The 24,008-nt window shown below is 43.1% G+C and overlaps 1 protein-coding gene across 1 annotated transcript; it reads right to left on the minus strand.

Moving 5' to 3' along the window:
* Positions 1–752: 752 nt before the first annotated feature.
* On the minus strand, positions 753–23,592 carry LOC139536778 (excitatory amino acid transporter 1-like). Its single transcript, XM_071337392.1, has 10 exons — positions 23,343–23,592; positions 22,185–22,324; positions 21,786–21,923; positions 13,719–13,923; positions 13,554–13,596; positions 4,801–5,072; positions 3,738–3,971; positions 3,269–3,463; positions 2,999–3,133; positions 753–2,208 (listed from the first exon to the last, which is right to left on the minus strand). The coding sequence occupies exons 2-10, from the start codon at positions 22,321–22,323 to the stop codon at positions 2,004–2,006; spliced, it is 1,566 nt and encodes a 521-aa protein (XP_071193493.1). The 5' UTR covers position 22,324; positions 23,343–23,592; the 3' UTR covers positions 753–2,003.
* Positions 23,593–24,008: the final 416 nt, after the last annotated feature.

A 24,008-nucleotide genomic window follows, 5' to 3' on the forward strand; every position in this document is an offset into this window, starting at 1 on the left:
GAGTTGGGTCAACATTTTAATAAAATACTGTTGATAAAGCCCACATGCCGGTAGATACTGTATCTTTATCAGCTCACATATAGTGCTGCTCAAGTCTTACCACAAGATGGCAGCAAATGTCCACAAACGATTTAATTGCAAACTGCTGTTCCCAGAACAGCTTGATAGTGAGAATAGAGGGGACTACTGTAGCTTCTTTCTCTTCCAAACGTAATATTTAACTAGGAAGTCACATTTAGATAAATAATCAACTTTTTCTCTAACATCCATCAAAGATCTTCGCACATAAGTACACGATTGTAGATTATTCAGTGTATGAAATCATTACATTACTATACATAAGATATTACATTTGCCTTTTAAAGCCACAGTCTATACGTTTCCAGTAATTTCAACTAAGTAAATATACCCCTTGATTTAGAAGAATGTGACTCGTAGCTCATACTATAATGAGATGAATAGTACAACTGTCTTTATTACCTTATAATAACTAGATAATAAAATAAAGACCTAGGCATATTGCTTCATTGTTATGGTTGTGTTGTCATATGAGACAACAGAGTGTGTCTTTAAGGCACATTTTGAGATATTTGTTAAATTGGGTTACCTTTATCACATTTTGTCCTATTGCACATGTATTACTTTTCATTGTGTGCTGTGTAGGGTAATACCTACTCTATTATAATTGCCATAACACATGTTATGTAACAGTTTATTACTGTATGTGTGTCATGGAATACAAATCACCAAAATCAAACATTGCTTCACCAAAGACAAATCTACCAGTCCATTTATTTCCTTTTCACCACAAATGTTGCCTTTACAGAAAGTGAACCATAATATCTCAAAACTTAAAGAAAAAAAGAAAGAAAATAACATATTTTCTAAATCCATTTGAGTTAGTTCACACATACTGTAATTATCACAAACTATGTTCCTTGATTTCACTAACCAAGGCATTGGAGTGGCATTTCGGCCCTGAAAACAAATATCTTTCTGCATTGAGATTAAAGAAGACATATTCACGTAAACAACTATCCATATTATATAGTTCATTTACACATATATCGACATACAATCACTCTACAAAGCCTTAAAAATATTAAACACCTGCTATGTTAAAATAATGATGTACTAAATAGTGAAGGATATTTCAAAGACTCATTTGTCTTAGGGCTGGCTACAAAATAGGGAATATATAGTGATAACAATTGTTGGATACATATATAGTGATGACGATTGTTGGATACATCTCGTTTTAACCATATTGTCAGCATCACAGCACCACCTTCAAGAATTTGATCAATCAAAATAAAATAAAAATACAATTGAAGTTGTCATATGCAACAGGAATATTGACAGCATGATAAAAGTTAATCAAATTTAAAAAAAAATACACACCACTTGAGGATTGTTATTTAAATTACTGCTTATTTAACCCATGATAGGAAGTTGGTTGTTTTTCACCAGAAACAGCTCATAGGGCCTCATTTCATTAGTTGTAGCAAATAAAATGTAATTGTATTTGTATTTATTGGCAGCAGCTTCTCTTCCTGGGGTCCACCAAAATTAAGGTAGTTATATACAAATGTGTTTTCTGTTGCTTTTTTTGAAGAATGAAGCTTGCCCAGTCATTCAAACATAGGTTGTCCTTTCATAATTTTACAAAATTCCTTTTGGACATCAACACCCATATCACTTTCCTCATTACTTATACCATTATACCATATACATATTCTAGGCCATGACTTAACTCAACACAAAAATACCCAGACAAACCATAAAACAGGTGGCCTATCTATCTCGTAGAGAGGCGGCAGATGTAAGCAATTTGATTGGGCAACTTTATGAATGACAAAATAACAAAGGAAAGGAAATATGGTAGAGTGACAATAACTGGACAAATATGACAGATTGAAAACAAGAATGAACCAAAACATTACGTGTTTGTGTGTGCGTGTGCTTGTGCGTGCGTGTGCTTGTGTGCACTATTGAGCGTTGATCTACATCTTGCTTTCAGTTTTCGGACGTTTGGCGTTTTCGTGGTCGTTTTCCTGAGAGATGAGCTGGTATGGTTTTTTCCTCTCCTCCAGCACAATGTTCCCCATCTCCACATCCTTGGCCTGTAGCTCCTGTCGAGATAGGAATTCCACAATGCCAGCCCCAATGGAGTCACCCAAGACGTTGGTTGTGGTACGCAGCCGGTCACTACAATCCAGGAATAACGTAAGAAGAAAAAGCTTAACCAGGGTGAAGGAGTCATATACAGTGGGAGGAGAGACAGAGGTCGAGAGGGGTGGCGGGACATACAGTTTTTAAAAGAAAACCCTAGCCTATGTCCGCTGGGACGTTTGGTCATGTTATATTGAACAGGTAAAAACATTTACCTATTTCCTGCTTTTGATTAAAGGTAAACTAACGTTTTTAGATTACTCATAGTCAAAAGAATGCAGAGGGGAAATAGTCCACAGCATTATCAGCAGAGACAATTCCAATCTACTGTTAAAGAGTAGTCAGAACACTCCCTATAGGCTATCTCATATTCTAATCACTGTGAGAAACATCCATGTTTTCATTAAATGAAGCTTTGACTCTGTCTGCACATTCCATCCCTCCTAGTTTATGGAGAGTGGGATTTTTTCTCACTACCCAATTAGCTGTGTAATTTCTGGGAAGGGAATTCTAATTGAAATCATTAATTTGGGCAACCTAATTATGTTTCTATGTTAAAACTTTTAAAAAATGCAATTCCAAAAAGTGGAGCAAGACCCGAGGGATAGTACAAGTGTGTCACTAGGGTTGTAGTTGATAAAAAAGGATGTTCGACCTTTAAAATGAAAGATAAATGGTTTGCGTTTCAGTTCCAGTCATTATACAATTTGTATACTATAGACAATAAGTAGTGTGTGTATATTTGCACCATAATAGCTTTATCATTATTCAAATATAATTTATCTATTCTCATGTCTCAATCTGAAAATTGGAAAAAATTACTCACAGGAACCAATCAACTGCAATGATGAGGGTGATGTCATCAGTGGGAAGTCCGACAGAGGTCAACACAATCACCATGGTGACCAGTCCAGCCTGTGGTATCCCAGCAGCTCCGATACTTGCTGCAGTGGCCGTGATGCTATTTTATAGCACAAAATGATATATTTTAAACTCTTATCTTGATAAATCATGTAATGTAGTTGTAAACATATCAACATCTTTTGATTCTGTAAACATAAACTTTAGCTTATTAACCTTAGATACTAATTCTTACCTGATTGTAATGATCTGACCTAAGTTCATGTCCATGTTGTTAACCTGAGCTATGAAGATAGCTGCCAGAGCCTCGTAAAGTGCTGTTCCATCCATGTTAATGGTTGCGCCGACCGGCAACACAAACCGCGTGATGCGCTTATCCACCTTGTTGTTCACCTCCAGACACTTGAAGGTAATGGGAAGGGTTGCTGAGCTGAGATAGAGATGGAGAGAGAAACAGATGGTGTTTGAGTGGTTGTTGTTTTAGTTTTTTTGTATTAGATCTATTCATCATATTCTCCAGGGGTAAGCTTTAGTAACACTACTAACGAGGATGGTGATGTCTTATAGGTACAATCTGATCAAGAACACTCCTGGCCCTACTATAATAGGCTTTGATTTGACATGAGTCAGGGCCAAGTCAGGCAAGGCCACAGTGTGGGGTAGTCCGAGCAGGCCAGGGAGGAGATTAATGTAAGGGGACCAACCTGGAGGAGGTTCCCAGGGCTGTGATGAGGGCCTCCACCAGCCCCATGATGAAGATGAAGGGGTTCAGCCGTGTGACGGCGAAGTACAGGCCGGGGAGGATGATGAAAGCATGGATGGACAGGCCTATGATCACCGTGATGGTGTACATGGCCAGCTGACCACCCATCTCAGTGATGTCATCCATCTCCACGATCTTCCCTGATATGAGGAACATGATGCCGATTGGTGCATACCTGTAGAGCAGAGGACGGAGAAGAGGTTATGCTGGGGAAGGATATGGTCACAAAGTTAAAAGGGATTTATTTTTTTGTGTAATACTGTAGGCCTGAAAAAGTAAAATTTTTAGTCTCTCACGGACAGACATTTGAGAAATCATCAGTGCATTCTGAGAGTGCAAAGCACAGGCTATGAAATTACCTTTATTCATAAACAAAACTTGGTTTAAATCTGTCAAATATCTGACTGGGAATATTTTGGATTTAATTGAGTGAACATGTCACTGGTCTTGGTTACAAAGCCTTGTAATTCATCTGTGGAATCATTTAGCATCAGGAAGCTACATGCCCCGAGACGGTTCTATGTTGGCCAATTATGAGATTGTGGTCCTGCAATTATCTCAGTAACCCTAAAGACCTATATCAGATCATGCCTGTCTATAGTTACCAGATAATTCATAGCAATACCTCAGGCAAGAGGCTAAATAAAGCCATTTGATTGAATTGAGAGGGAGAGATACACATAGTAACTCCCAAATCTGCAGGCACTCTATAGGTAGACTTAGCATTTCAAAGCATAGATGTGGAGATTTCTCTGTGCCTGATCTAATCATGAACCACGTGCAATGCAGGGGGTTCACATAAACACACACACACACACTCACCTAATGAATGATTATTGGACCATCATCATAACACACACACACACACACACACACACACACACACACACACACACACACACACACACACACACACACACACACACACACACACACACACACACACACACACACACACACACACACCATCCTTATAAACACCTATACACACACCAACTACTCACCACATGATAATTGCTACCAGTCTCATGATAGCCTCATTGAGGCTGTCGAAGAAATCCCTGAGGGGCTGGCCCTGCTCCTTCATGTTGCCGATGATGAGGCCAAAGCACATGGAGAAGACCACCAGCCCCAGGGCGTTGACTCCGTTCACCGTGCCCGGGATAGGGATCACCTCCTCCCGGGTAATCTGCTCAGTCAGGTTGGTCAGGTTGAAGACCGAGTCGTTCACTGTCACCGTTACATGGACAATTCGCTTCCCGTATTTGGTTTTGAACTGGAGGGAAAGAGCCGGTTACGTGAGTGATGGGTTATCATTGTCTTGTTAAAGTGATGATAGCATGTAATTTCCTTTAGTGAAAGTGTTACTGAAATAGTATTTTTTAAGTAATGTTACTGAATATTAACTCAGCCTCTTCATTTTGGCCTGTGCTCCAGTCTTCAAGTGGGATTTTGATGTGCATCTACTGAACATAGATAAGGTATCTAGGGAAGATTGTCAGACTTGTGCCCTTTCGATAGACTAGAGAGCAAAAACTAAAGGCACCTGCTCCACTCATCGCAGCCTTGTGAATTAAACAATGGGCCTCCTCTGTATGGCTGGAGCAGTATTCTGTAAGGTTCAGCTGGATCTATGATGACCCTGTATGGGGAGAGGGTCCAGACCACCAAGTGTTGAGCTCCCCATGGACATGGTCCTCCCCAAAAGCCATGGAAGAAAGGTTTAGAATGACAGGAAATGAGCTCAGACCTTGCCCGGGGCCCTGCGAAACTGCGGTACGCCACGGACCCCACAATGCTACTGTTGCAACCCTGCCAATGCTTCATTGCAGTTCAAACCCCACTGTGTCCATCAACTATACCACAACAACTCCAAAACATTCAGATGAATAATGGAAGTGGGTTCTTTCTTATCTCCTGCTGGTGATCATTTTTTATTTACACATGGCAGCAGAAGTCCAGGCTGTATCACAATCGGCCGTGATTGGGAGTCCCATAGGGCGGCGCACAATTGGCCCAGCGTCGCCCGGGTTAGGGTTTGGCCGGGATAGGCCGTCATTGTAAATAAGAATTTGTTCTTAACTGACTTGCCTAGTTAAATAAAGGTTAAATAAAATAAATAAAAAATGTCAGATTTTGTCATTTGTTCCTAGTGGTCAGAATTTTTCTTCCAGTGTAAATAAAAGTCCCCCTCAGTTTTGGGTTTTTATGTCTCTTATGTAATGATTTATCTCTGCTCAGAAATTCCAAAACCAGCAAGCTTCCTCTGAAAATGTCAATAATGTATCCATTCACAAAAAGTATTTCGCAAAACGTATCCTTTTTCATTACCATCATTATTTCAATAGAACCATTTCCTGTGGCAAACTTTTACTGAGGGAAAATCTGCTTATTGAATGAGGAAGGCTGTTTTACTTTATACGTTTCAGACTGTCAGTACAGTTGAAAGTGTGGATTATAACTCTCGTGCTCCACGCAGGTCAGGTAATAATAAAAACAGTCACGCTGTTGATGTGACAGATTGAGAAGACGTGCCCGCAGTTCATAACAAACCATACGTCAGACCACGCACGGTCTCTTATTTCTTCTCGCAAGTTATTTTAGCCATATTGCTCAAATTGACTGCTTCGCTGCTCCCATTTTTCAAATTGCATTTTCCCATGTCCCGCTAAGGCAGGGGTTCCCAAACTTTTTTTGGACCACGACCCCATTTTGATATCTGAAAATTCTTACGAGCCAAACCATGTGAAAAAAATGATTTAATTAACAGCAAATGTTTACTTTTTTATTTGGGGTTTTGGCAGAATTGAAAAACATTCTAACAGTATTTCTGATTGGCTTCTCAACTCACCATCACATACTTTTAATGTGGGGCTATGAGAGTCAATTCCAAATTAGTCTGACATAATGTCTCTTATCTCACCACCACTAATAAAATGGGTGTGCTTGATGCATGTCACGTCAGAGATTCTCAAAGTCATGGGGTGTGGTCGACAGTGCGCACCTCATCTCTGCTGTCACATCCAACCTGGATCTATATTTGGTTTTAATGCAGACGATAGCACTGAATCCAGCTTCACACAGATGCTGGTGAAGGGTAGCATGAGGTTTATAGTGCTTTCAAAACAACTGGGAACTCTGGAAAAATACGAGCTCAAATCATGGCTTCAGTGATCTTCATGTCGGAAAGAAACGATTTTTCAAAACAATTTTTCCCAGTCGGCGCTTGTTTTTTTCAGAGTTCCCAGTTGTCTTGAATGCACTGAAGTCTGAGATTTCCGAGTTCCCACTTACATTTTACATTTTAAGTCATTTAGCAGACGCTCTTATCCAGAGCGACTTACAAGTACATACTTTTTTTTTTTTTTTTTTTGTACTGGCCCCCCGTGGGAATCGAACCCACAACCCTGGCGTTGCAAGCGCCATGCTCTACCAACTGAGCCACACGCGGTCACTTACAAGTTCTCAGTTGTTTTGAATGTGGCATTAATGCTTAGAGGGAGATGGCAGGGTATTCCCTTTGAGTCAGGAACAAAACCTCCTCCGTAGTGACCCGTGAATGCATTCGGTCACATGACCGCTCGATTAGCTGTTAGATTTCACTTACCGGTATGTCAACTGAGCCAGGATCACAGTCAAACAGATTGGGAAGTAGGTCCCAAAGTGCTCTTCCAAGCATTGGAGGTGAGCAGTCATCACTCATGTTGGACACTTACAGATGCTGTTTTCTGTCAGTAACATGCACAGGCGAGGGAAGGGGGCATGGCTTTTGGAAGACTCTCTCCAATAAGAATTCTTTCCTCTGAATGCACTGATTCGGTCACTCATCGGTAGAATGTTTTAAAAAATAATGTTTTTTAGTACTTTCCAATTCCAGTGAGTCTTGTTCCATCACTGCAACTCCCATATAGACTAGGGAGAGGCAAAGGTCGAGAGCCATGCATCCTCCAAAACACAACCCGCACTGCTTGCTTACCCCGGAAGCCAGCCACACCAATGTGTCGGAGGAAATACCGTACAGCTGGCGAGCAAAGTCAGCATGCATGCGCACAGCCTGCCACAAGGAGTCACTAGAGCGCAATGGGACAAGGACATCCCTGCCGGCCAAACCCTCCCCTAACCTGTCCGGGCCTCTGGCATTCTCTATGGGGGTGCCACAGGGTTCAATTCTTGGGCCGACTCTCTTCTCTGTGTACATCAATGATGTCGCTCTTGCTGCTGGTGAGTCTCTGATCCACCTCTACGCAGACGACACCATTCTGTATACTTCTGGCCCTTCTTTGGACACTGTGTTAACAATCCTCCAGATGAGCTTCAATGCCATACAACTCTCCTTCCGTGGCCTCCAACTGCTCTTAAATACAAGTAAAACTAAATGCATGCTCTTCAACCGATCGCTGCCTGCATCTGCCCGCCCGTCCAGCATCACTACTCTGGACGGTTCTGACTTAGAATATGTGGACAACTACAAATACCTAGGTGTCTGGTTAGACTGTAAACTCTCCTTCCAGACTCACATCAAACATCTCCAATCCAAAGTTAAATCTAGAATTGGCTTCCTATTTCGTAACAAGGCATCCTTCACTCATGCTGCCAAACATACCCTCGTAAAACTGACCATCCTACCGATCCTCGACTTCGGCGATGTCATTTACAAAATAGCCTCCAATACCCTACTCAATAAATTGGATGCAGTCTATCACAGTGCCATCCGTTTTGTCACCAAAGCCCCAAATACTACCCACCACTGCGACCTGTACGCTCTCGTTGGCTGGCCCTCGCTTCATACTCGTCGCCAAACCCACTGGCTCCAGGTCATCTACAAGACCCTGCTAGGTAAAGTCCCCCCTTATCTCAGCTCGATATACCAGCAGGTATATCTCTCTGGTCACCCCCAAAGCCAATTCCTCCTTTGGCCGCCTCTCCTTCCAGTTCTCTGCTGCCAATGACTGGAACAAACTACAAAAATCTCTGAAACTGGAAATACTTATCTCCCTCACTAGCTTTAAGCACCAGCTGTCAGAGCAGCTCACAGCACTAACAGAGCAGCTCACAGCACTAGCAGCACTAACAACTACCTCTTCCCCTACTGTATTTATTTAGCTCCTTTGCACCCCATTATTTCTATTTCTACTTCGCACATTCTTCCACTGCAAATCTACCATTCCAGTGTTTTACTTTCTATATTGTATTTACTTCGCCACCATGGCCTTTTTTGCCTTTACCTCCCTTCTCACCTCATTTGCTCACATTGTATATAGACTTATTTTTCCTGTATTATTGACTGTATGTGTAACTCTGTGTTGTTGTATGTGTCGAACTGCTTTGCTTTATCTTGGCCAGGTCGCAATTGTAAATGAGAACTTGTTCTCAACTTGCCTACCTGGTTAAATAAAGGTGAAGTAAATAAATAAATAAAACCTGAACGACGCTGGGCCGATCACGTGCCGCCTCATGGGTCTCCTGGTCGCGGCCAGCTGCAACACAGCCTAGGATCGAACCCGGGTCTGTAGTGACGCCTTTAGCACTGCCTTAGACTGCTGCGCCATTCGGGAGGCCACCCATAGAATGTTTTTGTATTTCCCCTGCATGCTTGTGTTCAGTTCGTTCAGTTTCCCAAATATGTCTGTTACATAGTCAGGGAGACACATTTTCCTTTCATTACACAGAAAGTCAACTAAGTCAGTTTCTTTTACATACATTGTGAATGACAACAGTACCTCTGCCAATTAGATTTTTTTTTCTAACACTCGATTACCACCAAGCCTCAGTATGAAATAGAACATTGTCATGCCTCCACATAGTTTTGCGAACAGGCGTGCGCGCAGTGGATGTGGTTTGATATAGTTTACAATCGAAGTTACCTGCTGCAGTATATCTCCGAGTTCTGTGCTCAGCTCTTTTGTCGCCAATTGCTCTCGGTGTATCGTGCAATGCGTGCATATAACAGAGGGAGACACAAGCCTGCCAGCCATAGATGGAGCCCCATCTGTGCAAAGCCCACCATTCGATTCCATGGAATGTGTTTTTTGTCAATATAGCCACACAGCACAATGAACATCCCCTGTACCATTTCAGGTAGCCTAGTGGTTAGATTGTTGGGCCAGTAACCAGAAGGTTGCTGGATCAAATCCCAAGCTGACAAGGTAAAAATCTGTTGTCTTGAGCAAGGCAGTTAAACCACTGTTCCCTGGGTGCCGTGGATGTCAAGGCATCCACATAAGGCAGCCCCCTGCACCTCTCTGATTCAGAGGGGTTGGGTTAAATGCAAAAGACACATTTCAGTTGAATACATTCAGTTGGACAATTGACAAGGTATCCCCCTTTCCTTCATGCTCGGGAATTGTGAGACAGAACAATATGTCCTTGTGAATAGCATCCCCTGAAATGTATAGTGAACAAAAGTCAATGCATGGACATCTTTCCCCTCACAGTTAATGTCCATTTGGAGAGTATAAGCTGGGGAGTTGAGTCTTTCAATCAGTTTCCCCTTGATTGCTAACAATAGCAAAAACTGTTCGTTTAACAGTGTTATCTCACAAAGGTATTGATTTGAGTCTCGGTGCCTCTGCCTCCCCACACATTGTTTTTTCACCATATCAATTGTGGCTAGTAATATCAAAGTCTGCAATAGTGTGTGCTTTCATAGCGTAGCGGGCCTAGTCTTTCACTGTGGGAATGATTCAAATGCAAAGGTCAACTGCGGCCTTTTCCCATGATCTAAGGGCGTTCTCTGGTTGAATTTGAACTTTTAGATTAGAATAATTTTCATTTAGATTTTTAAGGTTAATCACATTACAATGATTTTGAGATACAAAGACAATATTATAATATACCTGCAAAACACCAGTCTCAATGTCAACAGTGAAGAGGTGACTCCAGGATGCTGGCCTTCGAGGCAGAGTTGCAAAGAAAAAGCCAATCCCAGACTGGCCAATAAAAAGAAAAGATTAAGATGGGCAAAACACAGACACTGGACAGAGGAACTCTGCCTAGAAGACAAGCATCCCTGAGTCGCCTCTTCACTGTTGATGTTAAGACTGGTGTTTCACGGGCACTATTTAATGAAGCTGCCAGTTGATGACTTGTGAGGCATCTGTTTCTCAAACTAGACACTAATGTACTTGTCCTCTTGCTCAGTTGTGCACCGGGGCCTCCCACTCCTCTTTCTATTTTGGTTAGAGCCAGTTTGCGCAGTTCTGTGAAGGGAGTAGTACACAGAGTTGTACGGGATCTTCAGGTTCTTGGCAATTTCTCGCATGGAATAGCTTTCATTTCTCAGAACAAGAATAGATAGTTCTTTGTCTCTGGCCATTTTGAGCCTGTAATCGAACCCACAAATGCTGATGCTCCAGATACTCAACTAGTCTAAAGAAGGCCAGTTTTATTGCTTCTTTAATCAGAACAACAGTTTTCAGCTGTGATAACATAATTGCAAAAGGGTTTTCTAATGATCAATTAGCCTTTTAAAATGATAAACTTGGATTAGCTAACACAACGTGCCATTGGAACACAGGAGTGATGGTTGCTGATAATGGGCCTCTGTATGCCTATGTAGATATTCCATAAAAAATCATCAATTTCCAGCTACAATAGTCATTTACAACATGAACAATGTCTACACTGTATTTCTGTACAATTTAATGTTATTTTAATGGACAAAAAATTTGCTTTTCTTTCAAAAACAAGGACATTTTTAAGTGACCCCAAACTTTTGAACGGTAGTGTGTGTGTGTATGTATGTGTCTATATATATATATATATATATAGACAAATAAAAAAATGGATTTTGGACATTCTCCCGCAAACCCATTTTCATATCAGGCGACTCTTCGCTTGGGAACCGCTGCAGTAGGGTAAGCTAAACTCTATGTGAGTTGTGTGTACTGACAGTCTGTCATCAACAGCCTGTGACCTGTGGGTCGAAGCGCGAAATTCGCCCTCCAAGGCTGTGTGACAGCTCTCTCCTACCTATCTCTTTTATATCGGTGGATATTGGGCTTCCTTGTCTTGTGCTAACTTTAATAGCTTACCAGCTAGTGTGTATGTTGGCCACCGTACTCCGGTGCTAACCTTGTCAAGATATCCTCCACTGCCATGCTTGTTATCGAGACCACGGGGCACTAGTCATCCTTCGACTGTTTAAATCTCAAAACGGGTCCCTTTCCCTAGATAACCACGTCTCATAGCGTGCACGCCGTCTAGGAAGATTGTTAGCCTAGCGAGCTATACGAAGTGAGATTCGAACTGCCTCCCCCAGGCATCCCTCTCCTCTGGTATTACTAGGACACTACAAGCTAGCTAGCTAACCAACTCAACCTACTGTAGCTGCCACTGTGTGTCCTCAGCTAGCTAACCAACTCAACCTAGCTGCCACTGTGTGTCGTCAGCTAGCTAAACACTCAACCTAGCTGCCACTGTGTGTCGTCAGCTTGACTTACCAAACGACAGCCGTTCGTGAGTGTTTTTCATAAATTATGCCTACATTTAAACATGGTATCTCTCCTGCTCCAGCCCTACGGTCATAGCTTGGCTCACAATAAATGATTTTGAGGTTGCTGTACAACTCTTGCCAGATTATTGTAGCCCTCTACCTTTACTGTGTATTGTGGTATTAATAAGTATATTTGCATGAGAATATATATTTAGATTTTTTTTCTTCACATTCTTAGCTGAGAGACTACCACATCACCATTGCTGGGCATGCATGGCTGCTCCTCATTTGGAGTTGAACTACAAGTGGAAGATGGCCATGACCTGTTCCCCGCCTGCCTAGGCATTGGCCACCTGCGAGATGCACTCTCTGACCCCTGCATTAACTGCACCATCATGCCTGTGAAGGTGAGGGAAGCGCAGCTAGCCAGAGTTGAGGGCCTGGTTTTCACAGATAATTTGAGTCTCTGTGCCTCTGCCTCCTCACACATCGTTTTTTCACCATATCAATTGTGGCTAGTAATATCAAAGTCTCTGCAATAGTGTGTGGTTTCATAGCGTTGTTCGCCAGGACCCACCCAGGGCCACCAAGAGAGGGAAAGCCCACAAAACTCTATATGCAAGCCTCGGAGCACTACAGGAAGTCAGACCAGCTGTTCCTGTGTCAAACGGCCTTGCATTGTCCAAGCAGAGGCTTTCACACTGGGTTGTGGATGTCATCGGTCAGGCCTATAATGGTGTAGGGCTCCCTGTTCCAGAGCATGTGATATGTCACTCTACCAGAAGTGTCACCACATCCTGTGCTCCGCTAAAAGGCGTCCCCATGAGTGAGATATGTGCAGCTGTTACCTGGTCGTCACCCTGCACGTTCTTAAGATTTTACAAGGTCAACGTCTCATCCTGCCACACCATGGGACCTGCCATTCTCCCAGTGACATTGTCGCATTAATCAGAGGTTAATAGTGCTATAACTGTACTGACGTTCTGAAAGGTATGAAGTAGAACAGAAGTTACGATTGTAACTATGGTTCTACGAATACATGTAAGACCGTCAGTACTTTCCTGTCACTCTGAATCTTTGGGCAAGAAGATTTTCTGAGACAGTGCGTGGTCTGATGTACGGTTTTATATGAACTGCGGGGGCACGTCCTACCACGCTGTCACATCACCAACGTGACTTTGTTGTTGTTATAACTCGACCTGTGGGGAGTGCGAGGGATATCATCCACAATTTAAACCGTACTGACGGTCTTCAAGGAATTCGTAGAACCATAGTTAAATTTGTAGCATCCGTTTGTAGTGACAAAGTCATTAAATGCTTTACCTGCTGTGTGCAGGCCTGGACCATGTTTGGTGGAAACATGTTTCTGAAATGAAAGAGCATGATCATCACAATGAATGAACACAGGGGTACAATGGCACAAAAACAGTTCATATTTCCTCCACTAAACCCCTGACCCTCCTCCTACTCTAGTATGCAGCTAGCTACCTGATGAGATCCAGGAAGGCGTCGGCAGGGCTGATGTCCTCTATCTTCGACTGTTTCATGAACTCATCCTTAGATCCTTTCCCAGGGTGGATAATGAGCACCACGATGATGCCTATGATGACAGCGATAATGGTGGTGGTCATGTAATACACCACAGCGCGCATACCCATCTTTCCTGAAGCCTTACTGTCCAGTGCTGCCATGCCTGGTTGGGAGAGACAGGGGAGATGTTGTTTAGAAGAACAGTATTATCCCATTGTGCAACATTTCTAACATTTCTTCATAGCAGTGGCATGAAAACACTTGAAATAGCAATTGCCTGTAGCCATATTAGCCTGCATTCTGGATAGCTCCTGAAGCTATGCTGATGTGTTGGATGGTGTTGGAGCCAGAGAGACAGAAGGGTGAGTCCTTGCTCTGGTCAAGGAAAGGCAGAGGCAGAGACAGGAACACTGTGAGAACTGAGGGGCCACAGAATTGTTGAGAAGTGTCTATGCCATAACAGGCAATTGTTGGCTGGTATTGGAACAGCAGGGTTCTCAGATATCTCATCATCAGACAATGGGTGAAAATGAGGTTGAACTCAGTGAACTGGGGCTATCAGGTGTAACATCAAGAGACCAGTGGCGACCCGTCATTCTGTTTTGAGCCCCATATTTTTAGCAAATAAATTATAAAATATATTTTCTTTTTGGGGGGGCTTGCCTGTTTTGCATGTTATTTTGGCATTAATACGTGTCACATATCAGTTCGCAAACAATGTCAAAAAATATATATATGATTGAGTTAATAAAGATGCATACAAACATGGTCTCGTTTTTGTATTCTTGAGTAAGGCAGCTCCAAAATGCAGGTGTTTCAGCCTAGCTCAGTGCTTTCTGTGGTGGTGGGGCAAGCCAGCAGAAAATACGGAGCCCTGCTCCGTGATTGGGTCAGTGTTCTGTCACTCATGGGGACACTACATCACCGCCAAGTCTAAGGGTAGACCTCGAAAATTCTAGCCATTTGGGTGTTGCCATAGAGTTACATTAGAAGTGCCCATCCAAGAAGGCTCAAGGTCATTGGCCACAGATATAATTACGTCAAATCACGTTATACAGTTGAAGTCAGAAGTTTACATACACCTCAGCCAAATACAATTAAAGTCAGTTTTTCACAATTCCTGACATTTAATCCAAGTAAAAATTCCCTGTCTTAGGACAGTTAGGATCACCACTTTATTTTAAGAATGTGAAATGTCATAATAATAGTAGAGAGTGATTTAATTCAGCTTTTATTTATTTTCTTCACATTCCCAGTGGGTCAGAAGTTTACATACACTCAATTAGTATTTGGTAGCAATGCCTTTAAATTGTTTAACATGGGTCAAACGTTTCGGGTAGCCTTCCACAAGCTTCCCACAATAAGTTGGGGGAATTTTGGCCCATTCCTCCTGACAGAGCTGGTGTATCTGAGTCAGGTTTGTAGGCCTCCTTGCTCGCACACGCTTTTTCAGTTCTGCCCACAAATTTTTTATAGGATTGAGGTCAGGGCTTTGTGATGGCTACTCCAATACCTAGACTTTGTTGTCCTTAAGCCATTGGCAACAACTTTGGAAGTATGCTTGGGGTCATTGTCCATTTGGAAAACCCATTTGCGACCAAGCTTTAACTTCCTGACTGATGTCTTGAGATGTTGCTTCAATATATCCACATCATTTTACTTCCTCATGATGCCATCTATTTTGTGAAGTGCACCAGTCCCTCCTGCAGCAAAGCACCCCCACAACATGATGCTGCAACCCCCGTGCTTCACGGTTGGGATGGTGTTCTTCTGCTTGCAAGCCTCCCCCTTTTTCCTCCAAACAACGATGGTCATTATGACCAAACAGTTATATGTTTGTTTCATCAGACCAGAGGACATTTCTCCAAAAAGTACGATCTTTGTCCCCATGTGCAATTGCAAACCGTAGTCTGGCTTTTTTATGGTGGTTTTGGAGCAGTGGCTTCTTCCTTGCTGAGCGGCCTTTTAGGTTATGTCGATATAGGACTCATTTTACTGTGGATATAGATACTTTTGTACCTGTTTCCTCCAGCATCTTCACAAGGTCCTTTGCTGTTGTTCTGGGATTGATTTGCACTTTTCGCACCAAAGAACGTTCATCTCTAGGAGACAGAACGCCTCTCCTTCCTGAGCGGTATGACGGTTGCGTGGTCCCATGGTGTTTCTACTTTTGTACTATTGTTTGTACAGATGAACATGGTACCTTCAGGCATTTGGAAATTGCTCCCAAGGATGAACCAGACTTGTGGAGGTCTACAACTTTTTTTCTGAGGTCTTGGCTGATTTCTTTTGATTTTCCCATGATGTCAAGCAAAGAGGCACTGAGTTTGAAGGTATGCCTTGAAAAACATCCACAGGTACACCACCAATGATGTCAATTAGCCTATCAGAAGCTTCTAAAGCCATGACAATATTTTCTGGAATTTTCCAAGCTGTTTAAAGGCACAGTCAACTTAGTGTATGTAAACTTCTGACCCACTGGAATTGTGATACAGTGAATTATAAGTGAAATAATCTGTCTGTAAACAATTGTTGGAAAAATTACTTGTGTCATGCACAAAGTAGATGTCCTAACCAACTTGCGAAAACTATAGTTTGTTAACAAGAAATTTGTGGAGTGGTTGAAAAACGAGTTTTAATGACTCCAACCTAAGTGGATGTAAACTTATGACTTCAACTGTATGTACAGTAGCTTTGATTGGACCGATCATGTCAACATCATACTTTCAAAATCCTAGCTAGCAGTCATCATGAATCAAGTCAACAATCTACTGGCAAATCCTTTTTAATCCTTGTCATATGAAGAGAAATAATGAAGAGATTATAGATCAAATATATCGGTGCTCATTGTCCATTGGACATAAACATTACACAACAAGTTGGAAATCGCAAATTCAACAATGAGTGGTTTGGAAGGAATCAGTGACAGGGGCTGTGTGGTCCAAAATCTGCGGTTAAGGGGCTCTTTTCCAAGTTTAAAATGATAAACATTCAATATAGGCCATGCTGCCAATGAAGCTGTCACGTCTGCTCCCGCTCTTCCCGCTGCCCTGTATCACGCACTCCTTCTATCCATTACACACACCTGCCTTCCCTCGTCACGCACATCAGCGATATTGGACTCCCCTGGACTCACTCATCACCTGTTATTACCTCCCCTATATTTGTCAGTTCCCCAGCTCTGTTCCCCGCTTCTGCATTGATTGTCTTTTGTTTGTGTTACTCGTTTGCTGACGCTGTTCCTGTCTCGTTCCATGTCCGTTCTACATTAAATGTTTAACTCCCCGTACCTGCTTCGTCTCTCCAGCGTCATCCCATGTGACAGAATGCAGCAGCCATCACACAAAGCATCGGGGAGTACTGGCGTTCCGGTTGGTATGGTGGCATCGGCTCTGGGTCGCCACCGATGGAACTGGGGGCTTCCATGCCCTAGCTGGCTCGAGAGGTTTCCTTGCCCCGGTTGGCTTGGATGGTGCCCATCCCACGTTGGGCCTCAGCCGGATCGTCAGTTCTTGTTCGCCCAGCCGGTCCAGGAGTTTTTTTTGTTGTTTGTTTTTTGTTTTGTTGGTGACATCGGGGTGGATTCCACCGCCGATGGAACCGGAGGTGCTTAAGCAAGCCCGTCGGGCTTTCACGCCCTGGCTGGCTCGAGAGGTTTCCTTGCCCCGGTTGGCTCGGCGGCTTCCCATCCCACGTCACTCTCCATCGGATCATCGGGCTCCCTCGCTGCAGCAGGATCGAAAGGCGTCTTGCCTCAGTTGGATTGTCTGGCTTCCATGCCTCAGCCGGCTCGCCAGGCTCTCACGCTCCTGCCGGTTCGTTGGGCTCCCACGCCCCAACCGGCTTGCCCAGCGCCCATGTCTCGGCCGGTTCACCCAGGTGGAACGCCGGGTGGCACCCCAAGAGAGGGGGGTACTGTCACCTTCCCTCCCTGGCGCTTGAGGGTGCCAGGCTGCCCTGCATCACGCACTCCTTCCATCCATTACGCACACCTGCCTTCCCTCGTCACGCGCATCAGCGATATTGGACTCACCTGGACTCACTCATCACCTGTTATTACCTCCCCTATATTTGTCAGTTCCCCAGCTCTGTTCCCCGCTTCTGCATTGATTGTCTTTTGTTTGTGTTACTCGTTTGCTGACGCTGTTCCTGTCTCGTTCCATGTCAGTTCTACATTAAATGTTTAACTCCCCGTACCTGCTTCGTCTCTCCAGCGTCATCCCATGTGACAGAAGCATGATTTGTGCCGCGCTCAAAACAACTTATCTCGGAACTGCGGAAACGTGACTTCAGTGAGTTCAAGACAACTGGGAAGTCGGGAATAAACAAGCTCCGACTGGGGAAAAAAACATTTTAAACGGTCATCCAACTCGGAATTGTAAATCTGGCCTCTTTCTAGAGCTACGACCTGAAGATCAATGACGTCATCAAGATTCAACCTTGTTTTTTTTCTGAGTTCCCAGTTGTTTTGAAAGCACCATAAATCCAGAGAATGCCAGACTTTGATGACAAAATTTGCCCACGAAGGACCACCGTGCCACCTTCCTGTTCAAGTTAACACAGCACAACAAGGTGAGTCCAAAAATGTATTGTATGATGCTGCATAAATGATGTAATATGCCAGGGAGATATGTTTACTGTAGCTAAGAAAGTAATTCAAAATCAAATCAAAATGTATTTGTCACATGTGACGAATACATGTGTAAACCTCACAGTGAAATGCTTACTTACAAGCCCTTAACCAACAATGCATTTTTAAGAAGAAGAAATAAAAGTACCAAATAATTAAAGGGCAGCAGTAAAATAACAATAGCGAGGCTATATACAGGGGGTATCGGTACAGAGTCAATGTGTGGGGGCACTGGTTAGTCGAGGTAATTGAGGTAATATGTACATATATATAGAGTTAAAGTGACTATGCATAGATAATAAACAGAGAGTAGCAGCAGCGTAAAAGAGGGGGAGGGACAATGCAAATAGTCTGGGTAGCCATTTGATTAGACTAAGGGTATGTTGTGTAGTAAGATGTTAGTAACCCATGTGCCTCACCCTAATAATTTGGTCTATTTACCCCTCTTAATTTTGCCTACTGTTCTGACATGGTGGTGCACATGTAGCCTATATAGCCTGTTTTAGAGAAATGTCATCATTGAATATTGTAAGAGATTTCATTGTCTGCTTATATGCCCCCTTTATTTATCCTACGGTTCTGACTTAGTGTACAGGGAGAACACTGTAAGAACGACCCATGTTCTGAATTCTGTCACTGTACATTTCAAAAGTGCTAAACAAATAGTTATAGCGACTACGTCCGTCCTAGCTCGCTCGTTAATGTCTTAATCGAAATGACGGATTGCGTCTTATCCTCTTGTCGTCCACTTATGCCATAGTTTGTACATCTCATTTGTCATCAGTTTACAATTGGCTCATTCATCCCCCTCCTCTCCCCTGTAACTATTCCCCAGGTCGTTGCTGCAAATGAGAACGTGTTCTCAGTCAACTTACCTGGTAAAATAACGGTAAAATAAAATAAAAATAAAAAATTAGAAACCAAATTTGTTTAAGCAAGTCAGCCATATCAGCTATGTTTTTTTTTAAAGGCAGTAAATGAAGTTGAGTGAACTGTTTCGCTGCCAGACAAGGCTCCGCTGATAGCCAGGTGTAGCAGTGGTGTCACGTCCTGACAATAGTGAGCCTTTTTATTCTCTATTTTGGTTAGGTCGGGGTGTGACTAGGGGGGGTGTTCTAGTCTAGTGTGTGTATTTCTTTGTTGGCCTGGTATGGTTCCCAATCAGAGGCAGCTGTTTAGCGTTGTCTCTGATTGGGGATCATATTTAGGTAGCCATTTCCCCACTGTTTTTTGTGGGATCTTGTTTGTGTGTAGTTGCCTGTGAGCACTGCATTTGCTGCACGTTTCGTTTTCTGTTTATTGTTTTTGTCCGTTTCACAAATAAAGATGTGGAACCCAGATCACGCTGCACGTTGGTCCGAGTATGCTTCCAGTTCGTACAACGAGCGTAACAAGTGGTAAGATGTTGGGACTGCTGTTGGCACAGCTTTATGTAGGCCCTAACAGTTTGTGGGCACTGTTTGTCACCGTTATAGTGCAATTCATGTATTGTTTAGTGTTGTGTAGTGGTTTTGCTGGCATGCATCCCACTTTTTTATTATTTTTGCCAGACCAAGATGTACATGCTGAAATCACCACTGCAAGAGACTAATAGATGACCTCAGTGTGAACTAGTCTACTGCCCTGGCAGTCACTCTCCTCCTCTTTCTCAGAGATTATTTATCATCTCTCATTATTGTAGACCAGAGATTATCTGACCTGCTGGAGGATGCAGCCTAATACAAAGAGTCAACAGGTGTGCAGATTAATGGGCTGCCTGACAGTCATCTGACAGAAATCAGAAATCAGGCTAGTAGCAAAACATACAGGTGAGCAAAAGTATTGACGTTCTCCATCTGAAATTAGATAATGATTATGGTTTGCTTCTCCCTACTGACATCTCTCAATCTTACAAAAAGGCCAAGGGTAAGAGGCAAACAATGAGCCATTATAGAGAAAGACCTCTTCCTGAAAAAGCGTTGCAATAAAGTTTGCTTTGGATTTTCCAAGGTGTCAGGGGCCGTTCTGGTGTGTTATACCAATTCAGTGTGCTGATGGAGTAAGCGTTTTTTGTGTAAGCGAGATGTCTGTGCTTTAATCCTGTTAGGGGCACTGCCATTAGACTAAACCTCCTCACCCTCCATTTAACCCTCGTTCAACTCTCAATCTCCTTCATCCCGCCTCCCTCTCCCACAATCACCCCTCTGCTGACCTGTGCCTCTGCTCCTTTCTGTGTCTCTCTCTGTTCTGTGCCTCTCTTTATTTCTCTCTCTTTCACCATCTCTCCCTGTTTCTCCCTTTCTCTTTTTCTGTCTTTTCCCTCCATCCTCAAACTTGTCCACTTGCCATGCGCCCATAACGACTTTGCATCTCCACATTGCCATGGAAACTGCAAACAAGCCTGTGTGACCACTTTCACGGGACTAAAGAAATGACTTATGTGGGTTCTTTTCAGGGGTTACTACAAAGATGAAGGATGAAACAAAAATTGATCCCACACATCTCCTTTTCTGCCGTTCACACCACAGTTCTACTGTTTTTTTAGTGTTTAAAATGTGATCAGAGAAAGTATTCTTAGTAAACATTCACTGCTTCTTTCAAGCCAGTGTGAACATTCACAAATTAGGTTAGTTTGAAAAGAAAATTAAATACAGTACAGATCAGCTCAATCTTACTTTGAGAAATGACTAGAGCTTGCTGCTGTAGCTCTAGTTTCAAGGTCACAGTAAATCCCTCAGCATTAGCATAGTGATGTCATTTATACTACACATCATCCCAAGCTAGGTCATATGGATCCTAACCTTGTTGAGGACTCAGGAAGATACTAGATGCTGTAGTTACATGTCTGCTTGTGTACCTGGGCAGTGGACCTCTTTTCTAGGCCGTAACCTCTTATCCCACCACCCTCCAAACCACTTACTGTATTTTGGTGCTGGGTGTCATGGAATGCCACAAAACAATACAGCTGTGTAGAAAGTGGCGGAGTGGCACATTGTGTGCTTTTATCCGTGTGAAGTGAAGCAGGAGGAAGAGGTTCAAGGGGGTACCCATCCCAAAGCTACCCTCTCAGACCCACAGGCAGTGGGTGTCTTTTCTACTGAAGCTAACCCTACTCCCTCCATCCCTCCTCCCTCATTCTCTACACCACATTTTAATAGAAAATGAGTACAATGAAGTGGCTGTCTCCATGCCAGAGCCTAGAGACCAACGGGAATCTGGAGAAAAATACATTTCACACGGATCAAGCACAAGTTACAGTACCTGTGCTTATGCCTCAAGCCCCTTTGGCATTCTCCCTTTTCCTTTGGGCCTCCACACCTGTCTTTCAAACACCACTAAATCCACCCCTCATCTGCATGGTCAAAACATCTAAACTTGCCTCTGGTGGAGGGCATCCGTGTAGTGACTTGGTGTACCTGTGATTAGACTGGATACTAGCAGGGGAAGCACCAGCATCTGCAGCATCCTCATCAGCAGCTCTCCGGGGAAAGAGAAGTACTTCACCTCTCGGTAGGTCATTTTATAGGGACGCAGTGCAAAGCCTAGGATTATACCTGGAGAATCAGAAGGGCTGATTAGTGGGCTTGAAACTGCATGTAGAACAGAGGACACTGAGAGGCTCTGTCTCTCAATCACCTCTAGAATGAGGTTTGTAGGTGAGTCTCCCTATTGGATTTTGGATTGCAATAGAAGAGCATGGGTTTCAAAGTGTGTGAGTGTGTGTGCGTGTGTGTGAGTATGTAGGCCTGTTTGTGTGTATTGTGTATGTAGGCCTGTCCGTGGTGGTGGTGGGGGGGGGGGGGGGGTTCACTCACCTACAACGACGGCAGCTACAGTAAAGAGCACGAAGGCGTGCTTCTTGAAGAAGGCCTGGACATCTTCTTTAGAGATGTCCTCCACTTTCCTTTTGGCCTTCATGGTCCTTATGTGGATGCCCTCCCGGATCCGCTGCATCCTAGTGTGGAAATCCGAAGCCGGGAGAGTTTCCTCATTACTGGTCATGACTGCAGATGGGACTAGGGGTGTCTCACACACCTCTTAGACACCCAGAGAACCTGAACCAATGGGTCGGACTGGACCTTACCTTAGTGATAGCTACTTGAGATAGATGAAATGACACATGACAATACACATTCGGTTGAAATGGCACGACGTTCACATTGACATTGCAATGCAGTTGATAAGAGAAAAAATGTGTTTTTCTTATCGCAAATCTTGACCATATGGTGTGTAGTCAAAATAACAATGTACATAAATTGATATTTTCATGATAAAATAGTCACAGAACCTTGAGAAGAGAGCAAGTCATTTTAGTGTAACAAAAAAGCCAGCATTTTTTCCCATTATGAATCCATGACAAGCATCGAAGACCCTGCAGGAAGCATGGAACCATAATACACCATGGCAAATCATTAGTCTATCCTGGAAGATTATAAATACAAACACTTGAGTAGAAAAACCTCATGCACACCAGAATAATGGAATAACAAAAACAATATTTTTGTGCTTTCTTTAAAAAAATAATTACTCTTAGAGGAAATGTGTTTGTGCCCTCATACATTAAAGATTTGCCCCGTCATGCATTAAAGAAACTTAACAGAAAGCACCGTACAGCTCTGTATGTTCTCATTTGAAAGGCACAATTTGTCAATCAGTTGTTTGATTGAAAATGCCAGTTGGCAACCCTCTGAACAAACTGCAAATTTATATACAAAGATTTTGTTTGCATTTCAATGAATGTAAATGATGTGGACATGTTACTATGGATAGTGTAAAATGTAATGAAAATCGGAACAAAGGATGAGACCTTTCATGCGTGGCCACATCAACAGTATGTACCCCTGGCATACAGATACAACAACACAAGGGCCACACAGACCTGGCCATTTCCTTGGACAACACCACCAACAACTTTCTCTGAAGCAGTTGTTAGGAATTTCAAGAAAAAGTGAAAAGCAAAACAAAACGCTGACCTTCACCAGTGTAGATGTTCCTTCTTTAGACAAACTCCTATTCCTGACGATGCTCAGGGTTATCCTCAGCCTGAGGACAGGTCAGGCAGGCAGGGAGCAGCAGTGGAGGAGGTCAGCAGTGGGTCCGTCAAGAAGGCAGAGAAGGGAGGATAGAGACTGGGAGATGGAGTGAGAGAGACGGGCACACAGAGAATGGTAGATATGCGTATATGTTCTCTTAAGACGACTGAAGCAATCCCTCATACTCCCATTCTCTGAAGAGGGAGGAGACTTTAAAACTCAGAGAGAGAGAGGGGGAGGAGGAGGCAGTGAGGGGAGATGATAGCCCTTCCTATTTATTGTTTTTCTATTAATTTTACACTGTTTCAGTTGACACACTCTCTCTATGATTTGGGGGATGTTATGTACCTAACTCATTCCAATGAGACTGCCCCCTCAGTGATGCTCAGAATGCAGAAGTGAGTAAGAGTGGACAGTAGGCTATTCTTTATACACTCTTAAAGTAAAAAAGGTGCTATCTAGAACTCAAAAGGGTTGAGGGTCCTTCGGCTGTTCCCATAAGAGAACCCTTTGAAGAACCCTTTTTGGTGTTTTATCTGGAACCCTTTGATGAACCCCAAAAGTGTTTTATCTGGAACCAAAAAGGGTTTTACCTGGAACAAAAAT

Source organism: Salvelinus alpinus, chromosome 1 (genome assembly GCF_045679555.1).
Source record: "Salvelinus alpinus chromosome 1, SLU_Salpinus.1, whole genome shotgun sequence".
Taxonomy (NCBI): Eukaryota; Metazoa; Chordata; class Actinopteri; order Salmoniformes; family Salmonidae; genus Salvelinus; species Salvelinus alpinus.